General features: G+C 37.0%; 1 protein-coding gene across 1 annotated transcript in view; it reads left to right on the forward strand.

The window, feature by feature from the left end:
- The first annotated feature begins 938 nt into the window (after nucleotides 1-938).
- Nucleotides 939-25,395, forward strand: part of LRP1B (LDL receptor related protein 1B) — a 1,171,881-nt gene continuing 1,147,424 nt past the window's right edge. The window contains 1 exon segment of the mRNA XM_067549510.1: nucleotides 939-1,076. Within this exon segment, the coding sequence (XP_067405611.1) occupies nucleotides 995-1,076 (82 nt within the window). The 5' untranslated portion in view covers nucleotides 939-994.

The raw sequence follows: 25,395 nt of genomic DNA on the forward strand, positions 1-25,395 counted from the left end.
AGTAAAAGTAGTAACATGACTACACAAAGGAGAAGAAAAATCCAAATGTATCCATTAGGTCAGCTTTCTTAAAGAGGCACCAGTAGCTAACCAAAGAATGCTAATCCCTCTTTGGATGTCAACTCTTATTTACCATATATAATATTTAAAGATAGTAGTTTTCTAATGGCACCTTCATTTCTTTAGCTAATAGACAATGTCTTATTTGTTTGCTGAGTCACTGTGATACACAAGTCCTCCTGAGGTTTGTATTTGTATATTTAAAAAAAACCAAAACACTCTTCTTTTTATTTCATTTGTGCTATTTCTCTAGCTGAGGCGACCATTTTCCTTTTGAGTAGAACTGAGTTACTTTGCTCCCTGTTAATCGTGTTCAAGGAGACTGCTTCTGTTCGAGACCAAACTAAAACGTGCTACTTCTAGAAGAGAGGCTATGGATGATCTGAGTCCTGCCTTGCTATTAGGATAAGAGCAGAAAAGCTTAGTTCTGGGATACAATGCAGAAGCCTCTCTCTAAATGTCCAGATCCCAGCTGAATACTGGGAGTTACTTCCCGTTCAGGGAGACAGAAATCATTGGGATTTGTAGTGTTTTCCAATTGCAGTGGTGTTTTCCTGTTGTGTTAATTATCTCTTGCTAAGTAATAGAGGTGATTTATGTGGACACCAAAGCGGTGTATGGTAGATTCTGTGATTAATCAGTGAATTCCCATCCTCTGGCATCTCTCACTGCCCCTCTTGCGTGATGTAAGATCAGACGTACTCTGCATTGAAAAGTCAAGACACACAAGCTGCTCTAGCACACATACACCTCGCAATCCTGCTGAAAGCAGGGAGACGGCAGGCAGGCAGGCAGCCTGGGCTCATTTAGCAGACGAATTCCCATTGACATTTGTAAATTACGCAGCTCGATTGCAGACTCGCCTGCTGCTGATTTACGGAGTGTGCAGCCAAGCAACCTCGGCAAAGGAGGACGCTTCAACCCGGCCACAACAATGTCTGAGTTTCTTTTAGCCTTAGTAGCGATCTCAGGATTATTTCCTGTTGCTAAGGTGTTGGCAGCGGGAGCCGATCGAGGTAAGGAGAACACTTTATTTTCCTCTGAGATAATTTGGAGAAGTGTCGAAAACTTCCAACTGCAGCTCAGCTCAGCTGCACGGGACATTTATCTCTGCCATTGCTTCTAGGGCTGTTAGTACAAGCGCGAAAATAAGATCAGGTAGAGCGAAGCATTTAGCAGGAAAAGTATCTTCCTACGTGCCCAGCTGACAATGATTTGACTTAGCTGCCTGTGACAGACTCTGCAGATGTTAGTCTCAGATTTCACTGTGTTCGGTGCTTTCTGGCTGTATCGCTAATTGTAATGCATGGCAAACCTTTGCGGTCTTGTAAATGTGTCCGAATCTACCTATCCGCCCTCAACTTAGTATTTCGGTAACTTCCTTGCCCGCTGCAAAGCGGCATCTCGCATGCTCGGATTCTCTAGGGGTTGATTTCCTCTCTCCATACCTTTCCCATCCTCTTCAGAGTCAGCCTTCTGTGCTCCCTGAGCTGTGCTGGGGTACTAGCATCTGAGCAAATGCTACAGAGGAAGCTGTGGCTATGCACAGGAACAATAGGTCATCAACTTCTCTCCGTATTTTATATTCCAATGTTGCAATCCAGGCACTGAATTACCTTGAGACATAAACAGTGATATACTTTCAAGTACTTCTTTTTTTTTGTTTGTTTGTTTTGTCTCGTCCTCCGGTAGGGTATTGCATTAATGAGGTAACTAAAACATTCAGAAGCAAGAATAAACCAAGATCAGGTGAACTTTCTAGCAATAACATCGGGTTTCCTTTTTAGAGCATCTCTGAAGTTTTGTAACCCCTCCCGAGCAAATACAGAACAAAATGCACACAGATCAGTAACTGAACCGGATCGATGTTCACATGGATGTTCAAATGATTATATGTAACAAAGTGCATTATGGAAACTTGACTATTAAGATCATTTCATTTTGACTGATAATGCTTAGGAGCTAATTAATGCTTTTGATCTAATTAGAAACAGATGAATAAACCTTATACCAGTGTCCTATGGGAGGGGATGTATCCCTGAATGATCTAATGTATCACTGAATGATCTAATGACTGTGTTTATATGAAAGCAATTATGTATTGACTTTAAATTATTGCCTCATTATATTAAAAAAAATCACAGGCATGAACTGTGCTGATTCTTCTATGTGATATGCTGTTAAAAACTGAAGTATGGGGGGTGTGTGTGTGTGTGTGTGTGTGAGAGAGAGAGAGAGAGAGAGAGAGAGAGAGAGAGAGATAATACACACACACACACTGCATGGTAACACTAGCTGAGGGTTTTCTGTGAATAGTTTTATAAGGCTAGTCAGTGGTATATTTTTGCAACTGCTGTTTGGTTCTACCTTTCAAAGTAGTTTCTAAAACAATTTCCACAGTCCTCTTATTCAATTCAATTCTACTTTACCATCCATTTGATTTCTGAACTTTATTTAAAAGGTGTGAAGTTCATGAGGGGCTAAATAAAACTGCACTGCTAAGTAATAAAGAATACAGAACCTTTTAGCCAAGACACTAAAATTATGAAGTAGAAAGAGCAACTGTTTTCCTGTCTTAGGAAGTCTTTGATCAAAGATGACAGAATCCCTTGGGCTGAAATTAAGTTTAACTTTTCCTTATACTTACATTATTAGATGCTATTAGCAGACTGATTTTGCTGTATGATGCTTGGATTATTTTTAAAAGTAGGACGTAGGTCGTCTTTGTATTTATTAACCACAAGAATGTTACCATGTTGATTTGACTCAAAATTGCTTCTGTAGATCAAGAATTATTAAACAGTAAACTCTGTTAGGTCACATTGCTTTCTACCTCCTTAGTCTCTAAACTACACAACTAAAGAAGTAAGACTTCATTAAATATTGTCATATCCAATTTGCTAGGAATTAATTAGATTTCATTATTAACGTAACTATATAATGCATTGAATTTGCATTATGAAACTTTGTGTTCTGTATCCTACACATTGGCTACTGAATTGTTTACTGACTGTTTAAAACTCATTTGAACAAGAACAAATGGCTTTAGATAGTCTATTTCAGGTACACATTTCTGCTATAATTGAACTACCAAACCTGTTAAGTCAATTTCCCAGCTGGCTATCAAAAATTAAATGGATGGTTCACACCACAAGCAGGAAAAGCAACCCTTCTTGACTGGCTAGCAAGGAGAAAAGTATCACTGCGGAACCAAGAACTTACATGTTAAAACATGGTATCATTAGGTGCTCGGCTGTAGCACAAGAAAGAGGTTGACATTTGATATAATGCTATCTGAATAGCTTAACACTAAAGGTTCTAGGACAGTGGTTCTCAACCAAGGATACCTGTACCCCAGGGTACACAGAGGTCTTCCAGGGGGTAATTAACTCATCCAGATATTTGCCTAGTTCAGTGTTTCTCAACTGTTGTGGGATCTGTTTAGGGGAGTTGCAAATGCAGGGCTGACATTAGGGGGTAGCAAGCGGGGCAGTTACCCGGGCCCCATGCCATAGGAGGGGCCTGTGAAACTAAGTTACAGGCTTCAGTCCCAGACCACGAGGCTTGGGCTTTAGCTTCAGCCCTGGGCAGCAGGGCTAGGGCTTCAGGTACACTGAAACAGAAGTACAATTTTTATATTCCAGTTTATTTTTATAATTATATGGTAAAAATGAGAAAGTAAGCAAATTTTCAGTAGTGGTGCTCTGACACTTTTTTGTGTTTTCATGTCTGATTTTGTAAGCAAGTAGCTTTTAAGTGAGGTGAAGCCTGGGGTATACAAGACAAATCAGACTCCTGAAAGTCTGGAAAGGTTGAGAATCACTGTTGGAGGAGCCTCTGCTAGGTGTATGAATGGTACATATGGTTTTTCTATGATGCAGTATTGTATATGAAGAATGTTGATCACACTAATGCCTATTTGTTGGAAGAACTTCAAGAACCTTCCAAGATTTGCACAAAATGGTCTGATTACATTTCAACAGCTGTAGCTTGAATACATCAGTGATGATGTGAATAAAAACTTAGCTATGACCCATTTTGTGAAACTGTACTGGAACCTAACCTGGTGCACTCTGCCTGTTGTTGGAGATTAGCAGATGCCAATTGATTCATGAATAGAAGATTCTGGTTTTTAATTTTAACTTAAATTTTTGTTATATAGTTACTTTGTGCTGATTTAGTGTACACAAAAAATGTACTGTCGGCTTCAGTTAGAATCAATCCAGTTTTAAAAAGGAAACATCCTTCTAAATCATGCTAGCCAAATGAGTGGAATAAATCAAATTCACTTAGTTGATTCTAAGTCATCATCTCACCATGACATGTCTTATCAAAGCATAATGTGGTACAAATTAAGACCTAAAAGGCATTGTATTTAAAAATGTTAAATGTTCTCAATATAAAAGTGATTCAGAATATGATACATCTGGAAATGGTATTACATTTTCATGTCAGGTAATGTTTAGGACATATTGCAAAAAGCACTGACTAACCAGGTTAGTTTTCTGTATTAAATGTTTAAAGTTAGTCAACATCATGGGTTGCAATATATTATCCAAACTAAACCCAAATTTGGAATGCACTTAGTCATAGCATTGACTAGAAAAACTATGGATTTTATCAGCTGTGTTCTGCCACCAAGACCAGATTATTACTGTTCTGTTTTATATAATAAACAAAATAAAGCATTAAAGATGAGAGTGAAGTTAGGGGAAAGGAAGGAGAGAAAACAGGGGGTGGGGGGAGACAATAGAAAGAAATGGAAAAACAGAGGAAGGAAAAAATAAGCTCTATGTCAAAGAGGTTCATTTATTAATTTAGAAATGTCATCTGCTTGTGGCTTAGTTTTCAATGTAACCTTTTTAAGGAAGTTCATGGAATCAGGAGAACCTCGAGAGACTATCTATAAAACTAGATCTCCTACAATAAATGCTAGGAAAATGCCTGCTAACAGTTGACAAGTCTGGGTACAGTACATACTTTACTTGCTCTATCATGCAAATAGGCAGAAGAGTTTCAGAAAAAGTGGATAGCCCTAGTACTTATGTTAGAGTATTAGAACGGTCAGATTGCACAGTAGTTTCAGAAGACAATACTTGAGGAATTACACTGATGAAATCACTGAAGGGTGGTGAACAGCACATGTTGTTGTCTTTCCCCTGCAAATGTTTACTGTCATCTTGATGTCTCCCCTAACCCAACTGCAGGATTCTCACCTAGTCCCTTGCACCCAACCTCCCCCCCCCCCCTTTTTTTTTTTTGCACACAGTACGACATAAAAATAGAGGGGTTTTTTTTTTTACTGAATCAAACAGATGCCGTAATGAAAAGGCACCAGTTAACGTAAAACTCGTGAATCCATCACCCACATTTACTCTCTCCCCACTCCATTTTTAGTTTAAAAAGTATTTATTCCCCTTGGGGTTTTTTTTGTTTTTGGTTTTTTAAGCTGTTTGGGATCTAATTAAGGGAGGAGGTACGTGAACAGGAAGGGTGAGTTTTATCATGGAAATTACTCCTTTCTAAACTCTCAAACCTCACCAGAAATGTCTTGAGTCCATGTACAAGGAAATATATTTGTTCCTTCTCCGCCCCCTCCCCTTCCCCCCCAATGTTTCTTGACCACATTTAAAGGTTGTTAATAAATTGAAATATACTTTAACATGTAATTGCCAGGTTGAAAAGTCTGATGATTCTAACTTAATCTATGATTACTGACCCTGACACTTGAAACACAAAAAAGGCAAAAAATAAAATAAAATCAGTGGCTTCTTAATGTTTTTTTTATTATTATTTATTATCACTGTTTGTGATTCTCTTTTCTTCTGCTCTGAAACTTTGCCTGCAAATGGTCATATTGAATGTGTTTGAATCCAATCTCGTTATTAATACTTTGATGTTTTAAGTAGAACATGCAAAAACCAGCTGTACTCTGCTCTGCCAAGTGGGGATGCTCCTTGTCAATGCAGTGCAAAGTATTCTCAGTTGTTTTAAGACAGTCAAATTCAAATAAAGCTGTTTCAGTACTTTAATATAGAGGTGCCTGTTCTCATACTTAAATCTTTCTATATTTCTCTATTAATATAGAGATCGAGCAGTACTGTACCCACAAAGGCAATGGTTACAAGGTCATGATGACATTTCCAAGTTGTTGACTGTGGAAAAACAGTATTACAGAAAGCTTGGTGTGCTCCTCAGAAATTATTGGAGAGGCCAAATTACACAGAAGGGTAAAAATACAAGGGGCATTTAGGACAACAGTTAAAAAATAAATGCCTTAATGATGCAATTGCAAATGTAAATGAGTGAAAGATTTCCATAAGAATCCTTTTTTTCCCCCCTTCATTCACTAGTGCAGCAGTTCTCAAACTTCATTGCGCCGCGACCCCCTTTGGACAACAAAAATTGCTACCCAACCCCAGGAGGGGGACTGAAGTCCAAGCACTGAGCCCCAGGGTGGTGGGGGCTCGGGCTTCAGTTTCAGCCCCAGATCCTAGCAAGTCTAATGCCAGCCCTGGCGACCCCATTAAAACGGGGTTGTGACCCACTTTGGGGTCCCGACCTACAGTATGAGATCTGCTGTTCTAGTGCAACTGGCAGTAGGTAAAATGCATGTGTGCTCCCAATTGAGTATGCAATTGCATGTGCAAAATACTGTCATTTTCAAAATAATCAGGGAAGTGTGTGTGCAGTCTTGTTCAGAAGCTAATTAACATGCATCTCCTCTCTTAGCATGTCCTCATTTGCGTTAAGCAAATGGGTTTTAATAGATCTTTTTCCCCCTTCATTAAAACAATGTCAAAAAAGAAATTGTAAAAGGCAAAAGTCTTAACATCTAAACACAATAGGGAAATTTTGTTTTCCTCCAAACCCTTTCTTAATTCCTCAAAGGTTTTAAAGCTATTCGTGCTTCAGATTAAGTTACCGGTCCTGCAAAAATTTACATAGATGCTTAACTTTACTCACAGAAGTAGACCTATTGCAGATATTGGAACTATTCATGTGTGTAAAATTAAGCATGTGTAAAAGTGTTTACAGAACTGGAGTTACAATGCATCCTCTTCTCTTAATTTGCTTTCAAAGTTTTTGGCATTTCCACATGCATATTTAACAGCAGCTCCATATAATTTTTAATTTGGGACTCTAAGAATGGAAGAGTTATAATATGTGTCATTATTAATAGTTTTAGGCAGTAGTAAGCTACATTTATTACTGTGTGTATATTGTTCTGTTTTTTCACTTGTGTGATTTCAGATATTAATCTGAATTAATAAAATTATTAAATTTAAAAGAATTAATAAAGGGAATTGCACAGGGCACATAGCAATGCAAACAAAATTATAATAAGACTTAAAATCTGCAGCCAGTGGTCTGCTGCTCAGTGTATTATCTGCCTGATTTAGATTGAAAGATGCTTGCGGCAGGAAGTTTATCTTCCTATATTCTTGTAAAACATCATGCACACGTATTGCACTTTTAAATTAATTACCTATATGCAAATACAAAGATTAATTCCAATGTTGTTTATTTTGTTTGTGACCGCTGTTGTGCGGAAGTGATTCTATCAATTGATCATCTGACCTTAGCAGAAAATGCATCTCTGATAGCAGGATTTAAACAGCAACCAATATTTGTTTTTGCAGTCATTAGACCAATCCAATCAATAGAAAGAGAGTTGCTTCTTTTGAACTATGGGATAATGACAATCTTTGAATAAGGTGTTTTATAAGTTGTCATTATTTGGTTAAATAAGAGTAGAAATCTTTTGGGGGGAAGACAGAGAATAGATCTTTCTACAATAAAAGTATCAGCTACTGTATATAATACTTCATAATGTATTCTTCTTATCAGTTGGATGTCCCTAAATAACTTTTCACACACTGCTTCATCTTGAATGATTTGGCCTTCCAACAGAACTGCATACTATTGAAATACAGTAGGCCTGCTTTAGAAATAAGAGCATACATATTTCTTCTGGTAAGATCAAGGTACAGTGGACTATATCTTGTCTTATTCTTAATCAATAGGATATGCCTTCCTAACTTTTGTATATGACACTGACTTGAATGATTTACCATTTAAGTAGAACAGGAAAGGTGCTATTGAAATAAAGCTTAACTTTAGAAATAGGAATATGTATAATTCCTCGAGGATTCCACCACCACTGAGTTTTTATGTAATGGCAATTCATAAGATCTTCGCTCTTTTTCTTCTTGAAATGAACAAAGAAAATTTAGAGAATAAGACGTTAAACCTTGTTCCTTTAAATATTCTTGTGAGTTACATAGAGATCTGTGTATGTATGTGTATAAATGTATACATATATTGCATATAATTTCATGAGGGAGGGAAGGGGAATATGCAAGATAAATGTGGATGTTATCCTCAGCAAATGCAGTACTTTTCATATGAGGCTTCCTTTCAGAAAGGGAGAATACACTCTTGACTAGAAGAAAATACATCAATACAAATAGATCAGACTGGCAGTAGAACAAAGTGCACTTTGCAGTGGGGGTGAGAGATCCCCATGCACTTGTGCATATAATATACTTTAAGCGAATAATGTTAATTTCTCATTTCCCATATCAAACTAGGGCATTAAAGACAGGTTTTTAAAAGAATACCATGATGATATTCCAGAGATGTTGGTTCCTCTCTGAACGTGATGTACGCTTTTGGATGCCACTTTTGTCTTCACATTTACTTACCCATTATACCTGGTCAAATATTTTGCTGCTATTCCTAGGACACGGTTTTGAGGAATAATTTTAAAGCTTTGGAAATACCGAAGTGCTAACATTGTGTCATCATTTCTTGAATGTACTTTCTTATTAAGGAATGTTATCAGATTGTCTAAGTTGTGAAAGTGCTTACCATTAAGTCTTGCAGTGCCCTATCATGAAGGATCCCAAACCACTTTACAGAATGTGGGTCACATTTTCAAGAATATCTTTCATGTATATAAATACTGTGATTGCAGGGGAAAAGTGAATGGTTTTGTGAGCCCATGACTAGTTAAACACACAACCGTGTGTGCAAATATCCGAGTTATATGACCAATGTTGGTATTTGTGTAAAAAAAAAAAAAAAAAAAAAAAAAAAAAAAAAAAGAATGAATCTGTTTAAATACTTAAACTATTGACATAAAAGAATTACTTCATCCACCATGGAAATGCTGGAATAGGGTGACTGTTTAACAGTGGGTAGCAGTATTAACTAACGTTAGGGGTCTAATCCTGCTCCACTGAAGTCACTGTGTGTTTTGCTCTTGATTTCAATGAAAGTAGGATCTGGCTCTATAACAATGTGTGAGTTATGGACTATTTACTTGATATTTTATAGGAAATCTTAAGTAGGTAGAAGATAATTACCCATATTACAACTTGGCTAGGACACCTTTTGTTTACTACATCATCCAAAAACCAGCAGATACAGTAGAAAAGTCACCCTTCGCTCAGGAGGTGGGTCAGTATTGCTTTGGAAATAAGGCTGGTTTAAAAAACAAAACAAAACACTTTTCTCACAATTTTCCATAGATTTTTTTTTTTTCCTTTTTATCAAAACAATTGAAATTTTTCATTTACCAAAACCAATTTTCTTTCTTAAAACCTGTTTTTGGAAATTAAAAACTATGATGATGATTTTCATAGTGTTTTGATCAAAACATAGATTGATGATTAAAAATGTAAGAAACGTGAAAAATGGAGTGTCATATTGTTGACTTTTTAAAAAAATCATTTTTGAAATGGTTATACTTTGTTTATTACATCTAGAATATGAAATGTAAGGGCAAGAAGTTTTTTAGAATTTTAAACTAAGGGTGGGGGGGGAGGAAGCAGACAGGTACAGCAGAGCATGTGGTTTGGACAGAGACGTCCCTTTGTGGAGGATATAGTAAGGAAAAGAGGATGGAAGAGGATGAAATATCAGTAGGATCTGATGTGAAAAAGTCAAATAAAAAAGAATCCCATTCACATCACATAATAGCAGACAGCTAAAAAGTGACACCTTTTTAAAGTGCTTATATACAAATGCTAGAAGTCTAAATACTACGATGGGTCAACTTGAGGATATTCATATAATAGGTATCTCAGAAACTTGGTGGAAGAAGGATAATCAAAGGACACAGTAATACCAGGATACAAAATATATCAGAAGGATAGAATAGATCATACTGGTGGGGGAGTGACACTATATATGAAAGAAAGTGTGGAGTCAAATGGGAAGTAAAAATTTTAAATGAACCTACCTGTACTGTAGAATCTCTGTGGATAGTAATTCAATGGTTGGATAATGAGAATATAGCAGTAGGGATGTACTACCGACCACTGGACCAGGATGGTGATAGTGACTCTGAAATGCTCCAGTTGTTTAGAGAGGCTATACAAATGAAAAACTCTAACGTGGGATTTCAACATTGCCATGTTGACTGGGTACATGTCAGGACGGGATGCTGAGAAAAAGTTTTCTTTTCTGCTTCTTGGAGCAGCCAGTCCTGGAACTCACAAGAGGAGAAGCAATTCTTGATTTAGTAGTGCACAGAATCTGATCCAAGAGGTTAAAATAGCTAAACTGCTTAGTAATAGTCATCATACCATCAATAAAATTTAACATCCCTGGGTCGGGTGGAACACCAAAGCAACCCACCACAGTAGCATTTAATTTCAGAAAGGGGAATTCCTCATTTTTTGTGTAAGTTAGTTAAATTAAAAGGTACAGTGCCAAAGGTGAAATTTCTGCAAGCTGCATGGAAACTGTTTAAAGACACCATAATAGAAGCCTAATTTAAAAGTTTTAATTTGGGGGTATAAACACAAGACCAAAAAACTGCCACCGTGGTTATCCATAAAGTAAGCAACGGGAGGCACAAAGACGTTCTTTAAAAAGTGGAAGTTAAATCCTGTTGAGGAAAATGGAAAGGAGCATAAACTCTAGCAAGTGAAATGTAAAAATATAATTTGGAAGGCCAAAAAGGAATTTGAAGAACAGCTAGCCAAAGACTCCAAAAGTAATATCAGAAACATTTTTAAGTACAGAAGAAGCAGGAAGTCTGCTAAACAACCAGTAGGACCCTGGAAAATCGAGATGCTGAAGGAGCACTCAAGGAACATAAGGCCACTGTGGAGAAACTAAATTAATTCTTTACATTGGTCTTCATTGCTGAGGATGCAAGGGAGATTCCTAAACTTCAGCCATTCTTTTTAGGTGACAAATCTGAGGAACTGTCCCACATTGAGGTATCAGTAGAGGAGGTTTTGAAAAAAATGATAAATTAAACAATAATAAGTCTCCGTGACCAGATGGTATTCACCCAAGAATCCTGCAATTTCACATTTGAGTTCTTTCAGAACTACTAACTGTGGTATGTAATCTATCATTTAAAATCAGCTTCTGTACCAGATGACTGGAGTATAGCTAATGTGACATCAATTTTTAAAAAGGCTCCAGATCCCGGTAATTACAGGCCGGTAAGCCTAAATTCTGTACCAGGCAAATTGGTGGAAACTATAGTAAAGAACAGAATTATCAGTCACATAGATGAACATGATTTGTTGGGGAAGAGTCAACAAGGCTTTGTAAAGGCAAATCATGCTTCACACATCTACTAGAATTCTTTGAGAAGGTCAACAAGCACGTGGACAACAGTGATCTAGTGGATATTGTGTACTTAGATTTTCAGACAAGGTCCCTCACCAAAGGCTCTTAAGCAAAGTAAATGGTCATGGGATAAGTGGGAAGGTCCTCTCCTGGATCAGTAACTGTTTTAAAGATAGGAAACAAATTGTCAGTTTTTAGAATGGAGAGAGATAAATAGCGGTAATCCCTGGGGGTCTGTAGTGGGACCAGTACTGTTCAACATATTCATAACTGATCTGGAAAAGGGTAAACATTGAGGTGGCAAAATTTACAAATGATACCAAACTACTCAGGATAGTTAAGTCCAAAGCAGATTGTGAAGAGTTACAAAAAGATCTCTCAAAACTTGGGTGAGTGGGCAACAAAATGACAGAAGAAATTCAGTGTTGATAAATGCAAAGTAATGCACATTGGAAAACATAATCCCAACTATACATATAAAATGATGGGGTCTAAATAATCTGTTACCACTCAAGAAAGAGATCTTGCAATCATAGACAGTTCTCCAAAAAACATTCCATGCAGTGGCAGTCAGAAAGCTAATAGAATGTTGGGAGTCCTTAGGAAAGGGATAGATAATAAGACAGATAATATTATATTGCCTCTTTATAAGTCCATGGTATACCCGCATCTTGAATACTGCATGCAGATCTGGTCACCCCATCTCAAAAAAGATATATTGGAAAAGGTACAGAGAAGGGCAACAAAAATGATTAGGGCCATGGAACAACTTCCATATGAGGAGAGATTAATAAAACTGGGACTATTCAGCTTGCAAAAAGAGATGACTAAGCGGGAATATAAAATCATTACTGGTTGGGAGAAAGTAAATAAGGAAGTGTTATGTACTCCTTCTCATAACACAAGAATTAGGGATCACTCAGTGAAATTAAGAGACAGCAGGTTTAACACAAGAATTAGGGATCACTCAGTGAAATTAAGAGACAGCAGGTTTAAAACAAACAAAAGGAAGTATTGCTTCAAACAACACATAGTCAAGAGGTGGAACTCCTTGCCAGAGGATGTTGTGAAGGCCAAGGCTATAATGGGGTTCAAAAAAGTAGCTAAGTTCATGGAGGATAGGTCCATCAACGACTGTTAGCCAAGATGGGCAGCAATGCAAAACCATGCTCTGAAGTGTCCCTAGCCTCTGTTTGCCAGATTGTGGGAATGGGTGACAGGCAGGGCTGGATTTCTAATTAGGCCCTGTAGGCATATACTGAGGGGCACCTAAACTGTGGTCCAACAGGGCTCTGGCCAATTTAGGGGCCCTGCATGAGTGCCAGAACTAAATCCTTATGCCCTTCTCCTCTCTTTTGGGGTCCTTCTAACCTGCTTCTCCTCTTCCCTCTGAGGTCCTGGCCAGGTCGGAAGTTGGAGACCAGGAGTGAGCATATTCATGTCACCCAGAGCAAGCCGATCAGGTTGCCCCAGTCCCTCTCCATGCCTCCCAAGCAGAGCTGACAGTCAGCCTCTTTTTCTCCCCCATCATCCCCCAATGCAGAAAACATTAAAGTCATCTGTAGTCAGTGGGGGGCTTTGAAGGTGCTGTGTCTAGGGTCACATAAGGTGTAAATATGGCCTTGGCAACAAGAGATGGATAACTCAATGATTACCTGTGCTGTTCACTCCCTCGTTAGTACCTGGCATTGGCCACTGTTGGAAGACAGAATACTGGGCTAAATGGACCATTGATCTGATCCAGTATGGCCGTCCTTATGTTCAGTAAATTCACCTCACTTTCTGCTTTCATTGAGCGTTAATGTAAAAATAATGAGATGGGGCTTCAAGGAGGGGAGACTGATTCCTCACAGCTTGAAATATGCAAATATTTTTACACCCCTTGCTTTAGTGGCCTATTTCAAAACCCACTGAAGTCAATGGAAAGGCATCCATTGACTTCAGTATACTTTGGCTCAAGTCCAAAATTCAGTCCTTGTCTGAAAAGTGACTGTAAATAAATATGGCACCTTTTCATGCTACAGATAAGCTCTCTGTGGATATTTGAAGCCAAATCTGCTTGGCTTAAATGATAAAAGTAAATTTACTAATGGCACTACAGCAGAACTAACATGTCTCTGGGAGAGTAGACTGGATTATTTTCCTGTTCATACATAAACAACATGTAATTACAAACTTCTGTTTTTAATATATTTATGAATCTCATTCATTTCAAATTTCATCTTCCCATTGCATCTGTATAAACCTATAATTTTTTCTTCAGGTTTTTCAGAGTACAGAATACAAAGACAATGGGGTTGCATAAGTGTGACTATGGGCAATGTTTGGCGTGCAGAATCTCTAGTGCTGATGATAGACAAAACAGAAAGAATCTAGCTTGACTCTCAGATTCCTGCTTGAATTTGTAGAACTGATAGTTAATAATAATAAAAAAAAATACTTTCATTTTCAAATTTAGAAAATGTGATCTGGAAGGCATTACAATTCAGTAAATTAGAATTGCACAGCGCCACGTGTATTGTATCAATTTTCAGAGTGGATTTCCTTTCAAGTACCTTTTGACTGTGAACATCTCTAGGTTTTATCACAGTAGGTAGAGGCAATGACCAGGTTTGAGCTCACCTGAAAACAAGCTTAATGAGCATGTTCTGTATCAGGCTGTATAGTAGCCACTTTGACCTATTAGAAAAGAGGAATTATAAGGGGTCAGGGACAAGATCAAATAAACTACAATAGCTAGTCAACTGAGAAATGTATGTGCAGAGAGGAAGCCTCCTTATTTCAGAACTATCTTTTTTTAATAAAAAAGGTGTGAATTACTTGTGCATTGCTATATTTGAAGTTGGAGATGGAAAGGTGATTTTGGGCAGGCAGATGAAAATGATATGAGAAGGAGTGAAAAATCAAACCCTGGACTCATTTCTTTTATGGCCCATACTCTAAACCGAATAGTTTACTCCTACGTTTAGCTCACAGTAAGAATAATAAGCAACAAATGTGAAGTTTATAGTGATAACTTTCATATCATTTTAGCTGCCTTAGAAGTTAGGTTTAAAATCATGAAGCTTTACCATGTATAAGAGATACAGAACAAGTCAAAATCACAAATAATGAAAACTAAATCACTATGTCATGCTTGGCACTTTTCAGATCAATATGTCCTCATGCTTTTATTGAAACAATGAAAGGCTAAATCTGAGAGAGGTAGGCTCAAGATTTCTGCGGTCACAATATAAAGTGAAGTAGCTGAACAGCCCAGCCCTTCTGTATGTCATTTATGTCAGAATTTATGAGTGTGTGTGTGTGTGTGTGTGTGCGCATGAGTGTGCGTGCGTGCGCGTGCACCCTCTCTATATAAATAGAACCTTGTGTATACAGAGAGCAGCATAAAAGATATCGTAAAGTAGAGCAAAACTAGCCACACTGTATTTTTCGAATAGACATAATCTTATGCCCTGACCCAAATGACCCATTATTACACTTCTTCAAACTGGAGCAAGTTATTTAGGTCAGAGTGCACATACAGACTTATCTTGCCTGTTTCTCCTACACTTGCTCAGATGTACTGAACTTATGTCTATTACATTTTTTTTCTGGTCTTGGAAGAGCTGTGACTTAACTGGAGCTCCCTGTACATAATATTACCCACTTACTCTGCAGATTGAATGACTCTTGAGAATTGGTGTCTGCTAATCTTCTACTTGTCCATTTTTATGTAGAGCTGTTACCTTCATAATGCTACAGGAGATTTTTAACTAAAACTGTTAAATTTTCTTTTTTATTTCTTTCCCCCATATTAAATGGTTAGTGTACTCAGACTTTCCAGCGTTTACAGTTTCTTTTCCCTGTAGAAATTCTTCTTGTCCTTATTTTAATTTTGACTGCAGTTGGGGTATGAGCACCACACAGGTGGTTGTCACCTAGCTGAATGAAATTCAGAATTAGTGTGTAAATACAGAATGTGCAGTTCGATATTTAGAGCACCTTTTACGGCAAGTAAATTCCAACTGGAAACACATCTCATAAAGAACTGTTACCATTTTGATAACTGATGCACATTCCAGGGGCAATATATAGGCTGCTGATTTTCAGAGGAATAACTGCTATATGCTTCCCTTTATTAAAAAAAACATCATATGAATATTAAGTATTCTATTGTAATACTCCAAAACATGTAAACTGATGTAAATTAGCACAGATTCATTGTCTTCAGTTATGCTGATTTACACCAGCTGAGTCTCTGCCTCATCATCTCATTATAGTGTCATTGTAGTGTTGTAAAAGACTGTATTATATTTACAAGGGTTGTCACTGCTGCATTTTGATTTTAATTTCCACCAGAAGGCTAACAGTGTGAATTTTAATAATTCAAAAATATTAAATAAGTGGTCATCAATCTGAGAAGCATAGAAAAACTCATAAGCAAAAGCCTGTAGATAAAATAAGTGCTTAATTGGTAATTAATAACTATAACCTTGATTCTATTCCTGTGTCATATTTGTAAATTACCTTGAGTTCTTGGTTTTAGGTATTTAAAAAAAGAATAATAATGTGTAAAACATGTTGGAAAAAACTACACACAAATAAGATAGTGTATTCTATTATAGCTTTATTCATATGATCTGTCATGGTCTGACAATTCCCAGGATTCAATGGTCAGTCTAGTCCAATAGTAGCCAAGCTTTTCTGAAGATGGCTTACTGTCTCCACAGTGCACTAATAGCATAGTGTTATTCCAGGGGGAAAACTTTTTTTTAGAAAGCCCCGCTAGCTATTGCTTTGAAGCATGAGGATTGGACCTTCATGTCATTTTAAGTATGCTAGTCCTATTGATATGAACTCTACTGGCTAATTATACGTTATGTAAACATCATTTCCTTTTATTAGTTTTAAATATTGCCTTTTAAGTTCATTGAGTTGTCTCTTTGTTTTATATAAAATGGCAAAATGGTCACATCCAACTGAAGAGCCACTGAATATTTATGTAACAAAAAAGGCATGTTAAAAATACACATCTGACACAGTCTTTCTATTCTCAACATTGGTACAGTGCATCTATAATTGTAGCTGCTCAGTACTCCTCAAAATTTGATCGATAAGATAGAACACGCACTATAAGGTCCTGATGTTGCCGTGAACTCCTGCATCTGAGCAGAGCCCTATTAGATTCAATTGGCTGCTGCACGGTTGCAAGGGTACACTGATGTAGAGCTTACTGCAGGATAAAGAACTCTGATGACATAGTCTCGCCCTGACTACTGCGTTCAGTTATGTTCGCAACACTACAGACACAAATGGTATAGAAAATGGAAATAACGAGAGATAAGAGGGTAACGTAAGGAGAGATGAAAGTTTAGGACTGTTTTATTTGGCAAGAAGCACAAGAACAGATATGAAAGGAACAGAGTAGTCTCCCTTGGAAAAAAAATGACTGCTTTTACGAGTAGTTACCGCACATTGATATCTGAACTGAGTACACTTTTCCCCTCGTATGTAGACTAGGAGAGATGTGGTAACACTTGTCAATTATTAGTATTGCTTTTACAAGCAGTGGTGAAAAGTTTATTTTGGGGAAGTTCTATGGCTTGTGTTCTGCAGGAGGTCAGACTAGATGATCACAATATTCCCTTCTGGCCTTGGAATCTATGAAATTAAGTCTATGGCTCTCTTGTCTGGAAATATTGTATGCCCTCCTTGGAGGAGTTGCTCTGGAAATGAATAGGATAATACATTTATTATTTGGAGAGCCACTGCTAACTTTAGTTAAGTGGTACTGTTCTGAGTATCATCTTAACATGACGAGTATAAATCAATTCCTTACAGGAGCCGTAGACATTTTTTGATATGCATCTGACTTCTTTTAGAGTTAGCATAAAGAATAATATTTTCTGGGTGACCAACAATTTCGAAGGTTTATTGCTGCTCTTCCCCTATAGAAACTTTTACTTTTTGTGGAAAAAAACATTACTGTGTCAGTGATCTTGCAGTAATGATTTAATAATACCAAATAAGTTTTTCAAAACTTTATTACTAAAGTTACACAGGGGGACAATTCGCTTTCTTGTCAGCATTCCCCTATTAACAACTTTCTGTCAGAAAAGTGAAGAGGATAAAATCCAAGGTAATGTTTTGTCTGTTTTTAAATCTGTATAATTTATTCCACATAGCTTTTGAGAATTACAAAAAATATGGACTTTTCATATAGTATTTACTTTTGGGATTTGAGAAAGAATGTATGTGCACTTTTTGCAGTGGAAATGGTTGTCTTGTAACAAAATTAGCTACATCATAAAAGGGTCATCTTTCATGAATTTTTTTTTTTTTTTGGCAGAACAAAGGTTTTTGTTGTACTCTAATCTTCGCCATTAGTTTTCTGTAGTTGGAGGGATATAATTTATTGCAATATGCTGAGCTTTCAAAGTTCTCTGGATAAGATAAGTTGATGGGTCTTCTAAAAATTGTCCCAAGAAAACTGAAGGTAAAAACTAGCAAACCATGAATTTTAAATGAATGTTGCTGAGATTCTGTTTTGTCACTGCCATAAGCAAAGTGCAAAGGTTCTTTGTTCAATAATGCTGATCTTCTAGTTTTCTTGATGGCTAATTCGAACATGGGTAATACTTATCAGAAATGTAAAGGAAAGAGACTATTTTTATTTTGTTTTGTGAAACTGTCTATAACTCATATTTTGACAGAACCCAGTGAACAGCAGAAACATTCAAAGTGATATACTTTGAAAGCAATGAGTACGATGTATGCTCATGAATGTTATTAGCCAGTAACAAGATGCATGCCTGTATTTTTTTCCCAAGTAGCACTTTAAATATTTACATGCTGTAAGTCCACCAGGGCTCACGCAATTCACAGTGTCAAGCTTTCTGCCTCATTTTAACATATCCTGCTCTGAAACCTCTCTGGTCTCTTACTGAAAACTTCCCACCTTGTAGTTGTACCATCTATAATCTCTTACCTTAAATATATTTTTGAAGTTTTAGTAAAATCCATTAAAGGGTTGGACTGATGGTAGATACTGTGTGAAATCTGGATTCACCTTCTGATGTGGGTCTACTCAGTCTTCCAGCTGGGAGTGGTGATTCTCAGAAGGAATGCTCATAGGCCTCCATCCAACAAAGCATATAAGCATGTGCTTAAAGATAAGCACATGAGGATCCCCATTGTCTTCAATGGGACTACTCACATGCCTAAAGTTCAGCATGTGCTTAATTTTTTTTCTCTAAATCAGGGCCTCAGCCCCTGAGAAAGGAGTGTGCTGTAGAGTTTGCACGTGAAACCACTGGTGGGGAAGGAATACTGTGTCAATTAATAGGAAATAGTCTATTTTATTAAGGGGTACAAGGTTTGTATCATTTGTTTTTGTTTCCTGTTGAAAATAGTGTTGGATTGGGTTAAACCTCATATTGTAACAGCTGCCCTTCAACTGGGATAAATTTAAGAAGCAAAAGGGTCCTCAAAACAAACCACAGGCACATCATCACCCAAAACACAGCACATGTGAATCTGCTCAGAAATTAGAACTATAATAGGAGATTGAGAATTTCCCTGGGTATTGTTTAGTTGATGTACATGTGTCTGTGTATGAGAGAAACAGCAAACACACCAGCAGAGTTGAGAGACAGCAGCTCTAGATGTAACCTGAATTAGCACTGAGTGTGTGATCTTGAAAAAAAAAACTAGAGTATGCTTTTGAGCTGAGTGCTGGTTGAAAGAAGTTTGGGGCTTGACCCTGAGAGCCATGAAACAAGCTCCAGTTGTGCAGGTCCTCCAGTGTTCAGGGAAACATGACTCTGTACATTTTTTTTTATGCAATCTTGTTTACAAAGAAACCTCACCCTTTCATCCATTTCTCTTGGCAGAAAAAACCTGCACAGCCCCAAATTTTAGCAAGCCACTTGGGTCAAAAGGACTAACACTATTTTTTGTTTTACTAAACAGAAGAAATAATATGGATGGCAACAGTTTGAAGGGCTAGGAAAAAATGGTATACCAACATGAATGTATATCATTGTTACAAACAAGGGAGTTTACGGTGTACAGACAAAATGTTACATTATATGAATGATAAATTAGGCAATTATGAAGTCACCTGGTAAGTTTTCAGAGTGCTGAAGTACATTAGAACAAATGACACAGCATCATGTGGAAAAGAGTGTAGGATAAGGAAAGTCCAAATTATACTCTTGGAGATCTTTTCACTCCCATGAGTGAGAGAAGGCAGAAAATATTAGAGGTGACATATTGGCTGTGTGACTGGCATGAAGCTGAAGCTTTAGTTTTGTGGAAGATTGGGCCATGTTCCATAGGGGGAGAGGACTGTACAAACTTCTGTTATGTCACAGTTGTGGTTATGAGGGGCAGGGGCAATCTCTTGGTTGCAGGCAAGTTGGAGCAGCCAGAAGGGCAATAAACTAGTAACTCCAGGCTCCGGGGGAGGGTGCAAAGGAGGCAAATACAGTTCAAACTCAGTGTTTCGCAACAAATTGAACCCATGTGGCAAAGAATGTGAAGAGAAGAATTTTTTTCAGTTGTTTATATACGACTGCTAGGAGTCTGGGTGACAAAAAGAGGGATTGGAAATTTTCATTGATTTGGAAGAAATTATATGTAACTGGCATTGCTGAAACTTGATGAGATGATTCACATGACTTGAATATTAAAATCTCTGGTTATAACCTGTTTAGGAAGAAAAGTGTGGGTAACAGAGGAGGAGCTGGCCGGAAAGGGGATTGCATTCTAAACACACCATTACTTATTTAAGAATTATTGATAACTTGGAACTGCAGAATCTTGACTGAAAATGGATCAGTTACAGACATCTGAATCTCACTAGAGAATAGGATAAGTTACTCCATAAGAACCTTCCCATAATGAGTGGAAAGAAAATGTTTGAGAGATGTATGCTGGAGGTGCCAGGCAGCCAATAGTCATACATCAACAGAGTTTCTAAAAATTATAGATGGATGTTTCTAAAACAAAATGTATTGTACCTGACACAAGGTAACTGCATTTTGGACCTCATTATGATGGCTAAAGATGAATTAATCACTGGAATAGAGCCCAGAAATCATCATCTGATTTATATTGAATATGGGCAAGAAGGTTTTTTCTCTCTCACTCACTCACTTTCAAGAGGGCTGATATCAAGAGAAAAATGGAGCAAAATCAACTGAGAAAAAATTTAGACCGGAAAATTGTGAATAGAAATTGGGAGGTTTTTAAGAAAAGTTTATTGAATAGCTGAAAAGCCATGATTCCAAAATTAAGAAAGGGCACAATGTTGGCTAAAAGCCCATCCTTGTTCAATGGTAAAATAAAGGCAACAATTAGAAATAGAAAAACAATGTATAACACATGGAAAAAGTGGGAAGTAGAAATTGATCTAAATTAGAAGTTATGAAATATAGAAAATTGATACTGGAAGCTAAAAACGTCAGAGAAATATCCATGGCTGGCAGGGCTAAGGACAAAAAGGAGATTAAACGTATTAGGAACAAAAGAAATCCTCGAACTGATATAGGCCTATTATGAAAAGTAGCTGGCAATTTTTTAAAGAATGATGCAGAAAAGGCAGAAACATTCCATAAATGTTTTTGTCCATCATTCTCATGAGATAGAAGCATACGTCCTGCTTCTTTCCAAATGCAGAAGTATTTTTCAGGCCATGAGTAATCAAGAAGTGTGTGGAAAAAAAAACATTAAATAGAGAGAAACATTTTTATATCAGAAGGCTCAGATAACTTGCATCCAACAGTCCTAAAAGAGCTGGCTGAGGAGTTCTCTGACCTGCTAATATTCCTTTTTTAATAACTCTTGGAATACCAGGGAATTCCAGACAACTGGGGGAGTGCTAATATTGTGCTTCTATTAAAAAAGAGCAAGCAGATGACCCAGGTAATTATAGGCCATTTAGCCTGATATCAATCCTAGGCAAAATAATGGAAAAGCTGATCTGGAATTCTATCAAATGCCATAATATATCTTTCAAACAATGTGTTCTCTCCATTTTGTCAATCTTCCCTATATTATGCTTTATTATGAGAGCTGCTGTCAATACAATTTGTTTCCACAATACATTTAGGGGTGAGAGATTATCTACATCTTGACATAGAAGTGAACTGAGGGTTTTTGTAAGTATTATTTTGATATCCTCAAGATATCAGTTGTAAGGATTCCCAGTGAGAGCTAAGTGCTAACCTCCTATTAATGCCTTTGAAGTCTGGAGACCGTTTCAGGAGATGAAGAATTTTGGGCAAGTGGAACTCAGAAATAAAATAACAATAACGAAGCTGGTTCCAAGTGAAAGCTCAGTACTGCATTTACAAGAAAAAGAAAAAACTAGCATTTTCTGAGAATGTGTCATTAAGAAGGAGAAAAAAAAGAAATTCTTTAAAGTGATTAAAAAATTATATAGAATGCTAGAAAAGGGGAAGGATTGGGGGGGGGGGGGGGGAAGAGAGGGAGATGGCCAATGAGGCAGGGCTGAAGGAGAAAGTGAGATATTTAAACACAGCAGTAGAGGGCTCAAATTAACTCTAATCTCACTTTTATACATCTGGAGGCAGAGTTAAAGAATTGTGAAAGGAGTCCTCTCCAATCATTATTCAGAGGATGGTGGCCAAGATATGAGGACTTGCAGATAATGGGAATAAAGGGAAAGAAGAATCAGAGCCCTGTGGAATCCAAGACTGGGTTGAAAAATATTTTCATCACCCAAGAACTTAAAACAACTTGTTTGGTATCTAAATCCTGCTCTCCTTGGGTCTCTTAGGAATTTTGCCATTGATTTCAAGGTGAATAGGATTGGGCCCCAAATCTTATTTTATGTCAAGCAATGTCTGTAGCTCTGAATTCTAAGTCACTTAGACACTTTTGAAAATTCTACCCAACTCTCTCAATCTGCTTAAAAAAGTAATAAATGAGGCAGGAAGTGTACCACACATGTGGCATAGGTTATGGGATAACATTTTAAAATGCTTTTCTTCTGGTTCTTATTTTCTTATCAGGCAATGTTGGAGATGCAGATATTGGGAAAGGGGAAAAAGAAAAGAAGCAGAAAACATGAGATAAGGAGATGCTTCACAATGCTTGAATATTTCCTGTTTGTTTAGAGTGACTGAGAAACAAACTGTGTCAGCTAAGGTACTTTTATCCAAGATTGCTGCCACAGTTTTTGTTGGCACCCTGCTCTCAGATGAAGTACATGGCACTGAACCTTCAAGCCTAAGCAGATGGTAATTGTGCTTGCTGCACATTAATGACAAAGGATACAAAATGTATATGAATGTATATTGGAGCTTTTACTTTACAGGGAAAACACAATAACTCCTTTCATATGGCTTGAGAGAAATGACATTTAGTCACCTATGTCCTATATTAAATCTAAGGAAGTTTTTGGAATGCTGTGAATTCTATAGCAGGTTCGAAAAATGTTGACGGAACTATTTTCAGTTGGAAAATGCAATTTCATTGAAATAGAAACACTTTGTAAAATCATGTCCATTTGGCCAACATTTCACTTTGGGGAAATAGTCTGAGAATTTCAAAGTTTTGTTGTGCTCTGAATCAGAATTGAAACGAAACCCATGGTGATGGAAGAAGTTGCTAAGTTCAGCTACAAAAACATTTATTGCTGTTCTTGGTCTGCCACTTAAGGTGGAGAGAGAGAGATGATGAGGATCAAAAACATCAATCTGCTACTCCTTCAGCCCTCCTCAGTGCCCACATTTCATTGCTGTATATAGTGGTATAATCATAGTTCTGCATTGCAGCTTTGTAGAAAGCTTGATATCACAGCATCTCCAGAGAGGGCACTGAAAGGTCCAGAATATGGCAGCAGAGATTGCTGTTATATGAGTGTTCCCATCTTTTGAACTTCTTCCAGCACTGTCTATGGTACCTTACAAGTATTTCACAGTTGCCACACAGACAAGATAATGATGAGTTTATAATCTAGAGTTGGAGGCTGCTTGATGGGAATAACGTGGGACTTAGTTTTGTCCTGATTGGTGTGGTTATCAATATGAGCTGCTCCATTACCTGACTAAATTTACATCCCTAATATAGTCAGATAAAATATGTTCAGCAGGCGGTTTAAAATACAGGTTAGACATATACTGACAAATCTGCATTTGTCATTTTGAGTGTCAGTGGGACACCTGATAAAGTATCAGAATGCTAACTGTAATTTGCAAAATGTGAAAAAATGTCCTTGTGCCATTTAACTAACTATCTGGTTAATGCTTCTCTCTTTTAATTTCATAATCTGTAAACTGCAACTGGTTCCAAGTTCATTTCTCTGTAGCTGTGCCAGCACTCACCAAATAAACATGCTAAAATTTAAAAAGCATTATACCATCTATACAAAGTAGATACAATGACATTCTGACACTGTGAAGACAGTTTGATTCAATTATTTCTTCCCTTTACCAATAAATGACAAACCAGAAGACCTGTCAGTAATTACATACTCCATAAACAAACATGGGAGCATTTAGAGAAAGATACTTTGCCATCAGAAAATTACAATCGATAACTTTGAGGGGGCAATCCATAAATCTGGGCAAATTTGTGCAGACCTGTCCTTTCTACATGCTAGTTGAATTGGAGAAATCTAGATAATTTCACGTTTCAAGAAATCTTCTCTTTAAATCCTCAAATTACTCCCAGCGTTTACAATGATCTCTTTCCTCACTGTTTCTGGCTATAGATAGTATAAGGTTTTAAGGAAGGTTCTTTGTATGTATTCATCGGGAATCTGTTGGTTTATGCAACAATCTGCACTGTTATAATGAAATAGATTTGGATAATATGTCTGAGAAAAAACTTTTTGGTGTAACAATTTTAATCAAAATTATCTATGCTGTTTATCAGTTTAACACATTTTGCAATTTCTTTTCTCCTTAGTAACAATATAATCAGTAAAATCTCCTTAACATACAGTCTAACTTTTGCAGGTGGCAGTGCTTAGATTTTTCTATCACTCTTCCGGATCATATTTTTAAAGCAACATCAGTTTTAAAACATAAATTTTAAAGCAACATAGCAAACTTTGATCCAAATATAATGTAGGCATTGCAAATTTAATATTAATCTCTAAATATCTATAAGAGTTCAAATTTTAATGAGTTCATGAAATAGCTGAAAATAACTTCAACTACTTTTGAAGTTTTATGACAAAATATACCCACAGTATATAGCTGGGGGGGAGGGGGGCTGACTTAAATATGCATTAATTAAAATGAATTTGGGTTTAAAATATTATCCAAATTTGATTGAAGTGTTAAGAAATATGAGGACCAAAACCAGGAGTTATTCCGTAACTCTGGTGTGCTCCTTAAATATAAGGTGAAAGAACTTTTATGGAAGGTTGGTTTTTTGTTTTTGTTTTTGTCCAAGATGATATTTAGAGTAGATAAAGTGAAGTATTGACACAAAATGAAAAGTGGGGAAAAAAAACCAACTTTCTGCTATTTCTGTTTTAGTATAGAAAGCTATAGACCTAGTGATCAGGTGGGCATAGGACATGTGAGCCTTAATTTTTTAGTTCAGTAAGATCCACTGAGGTGAAAAGTGTATTCTTTGAAGGAAAAATAGATTAAACCTTTCTCATGATGTGTAAGTAAGAAATGGGTTCACACTCAGGTGGCTATGTCCTTGTAAGATGGAGGCCAAGTTTGAAAGTGTTTAAAAGGGAGCTAAAAGAAATCAATCTAAAACTAT

The sequence above is a fragment of the Emydura macquarii genome, unplaced genomic scaffold, assembly GCF_026122565.2.
Source record: "Emydura macquarii macquarii isolate MOO-44397 ecotype Brisbane River unplaced genomic scaffold, CSIRO-AGI_Emac_v2 contig_1253, whole genome shotgun sequence".
NCBI classification, from domain to species: Eukaryota; Metazoa; Chordata; order Testudines; family Chelidae; genus Emydura; species Emydura macquarii.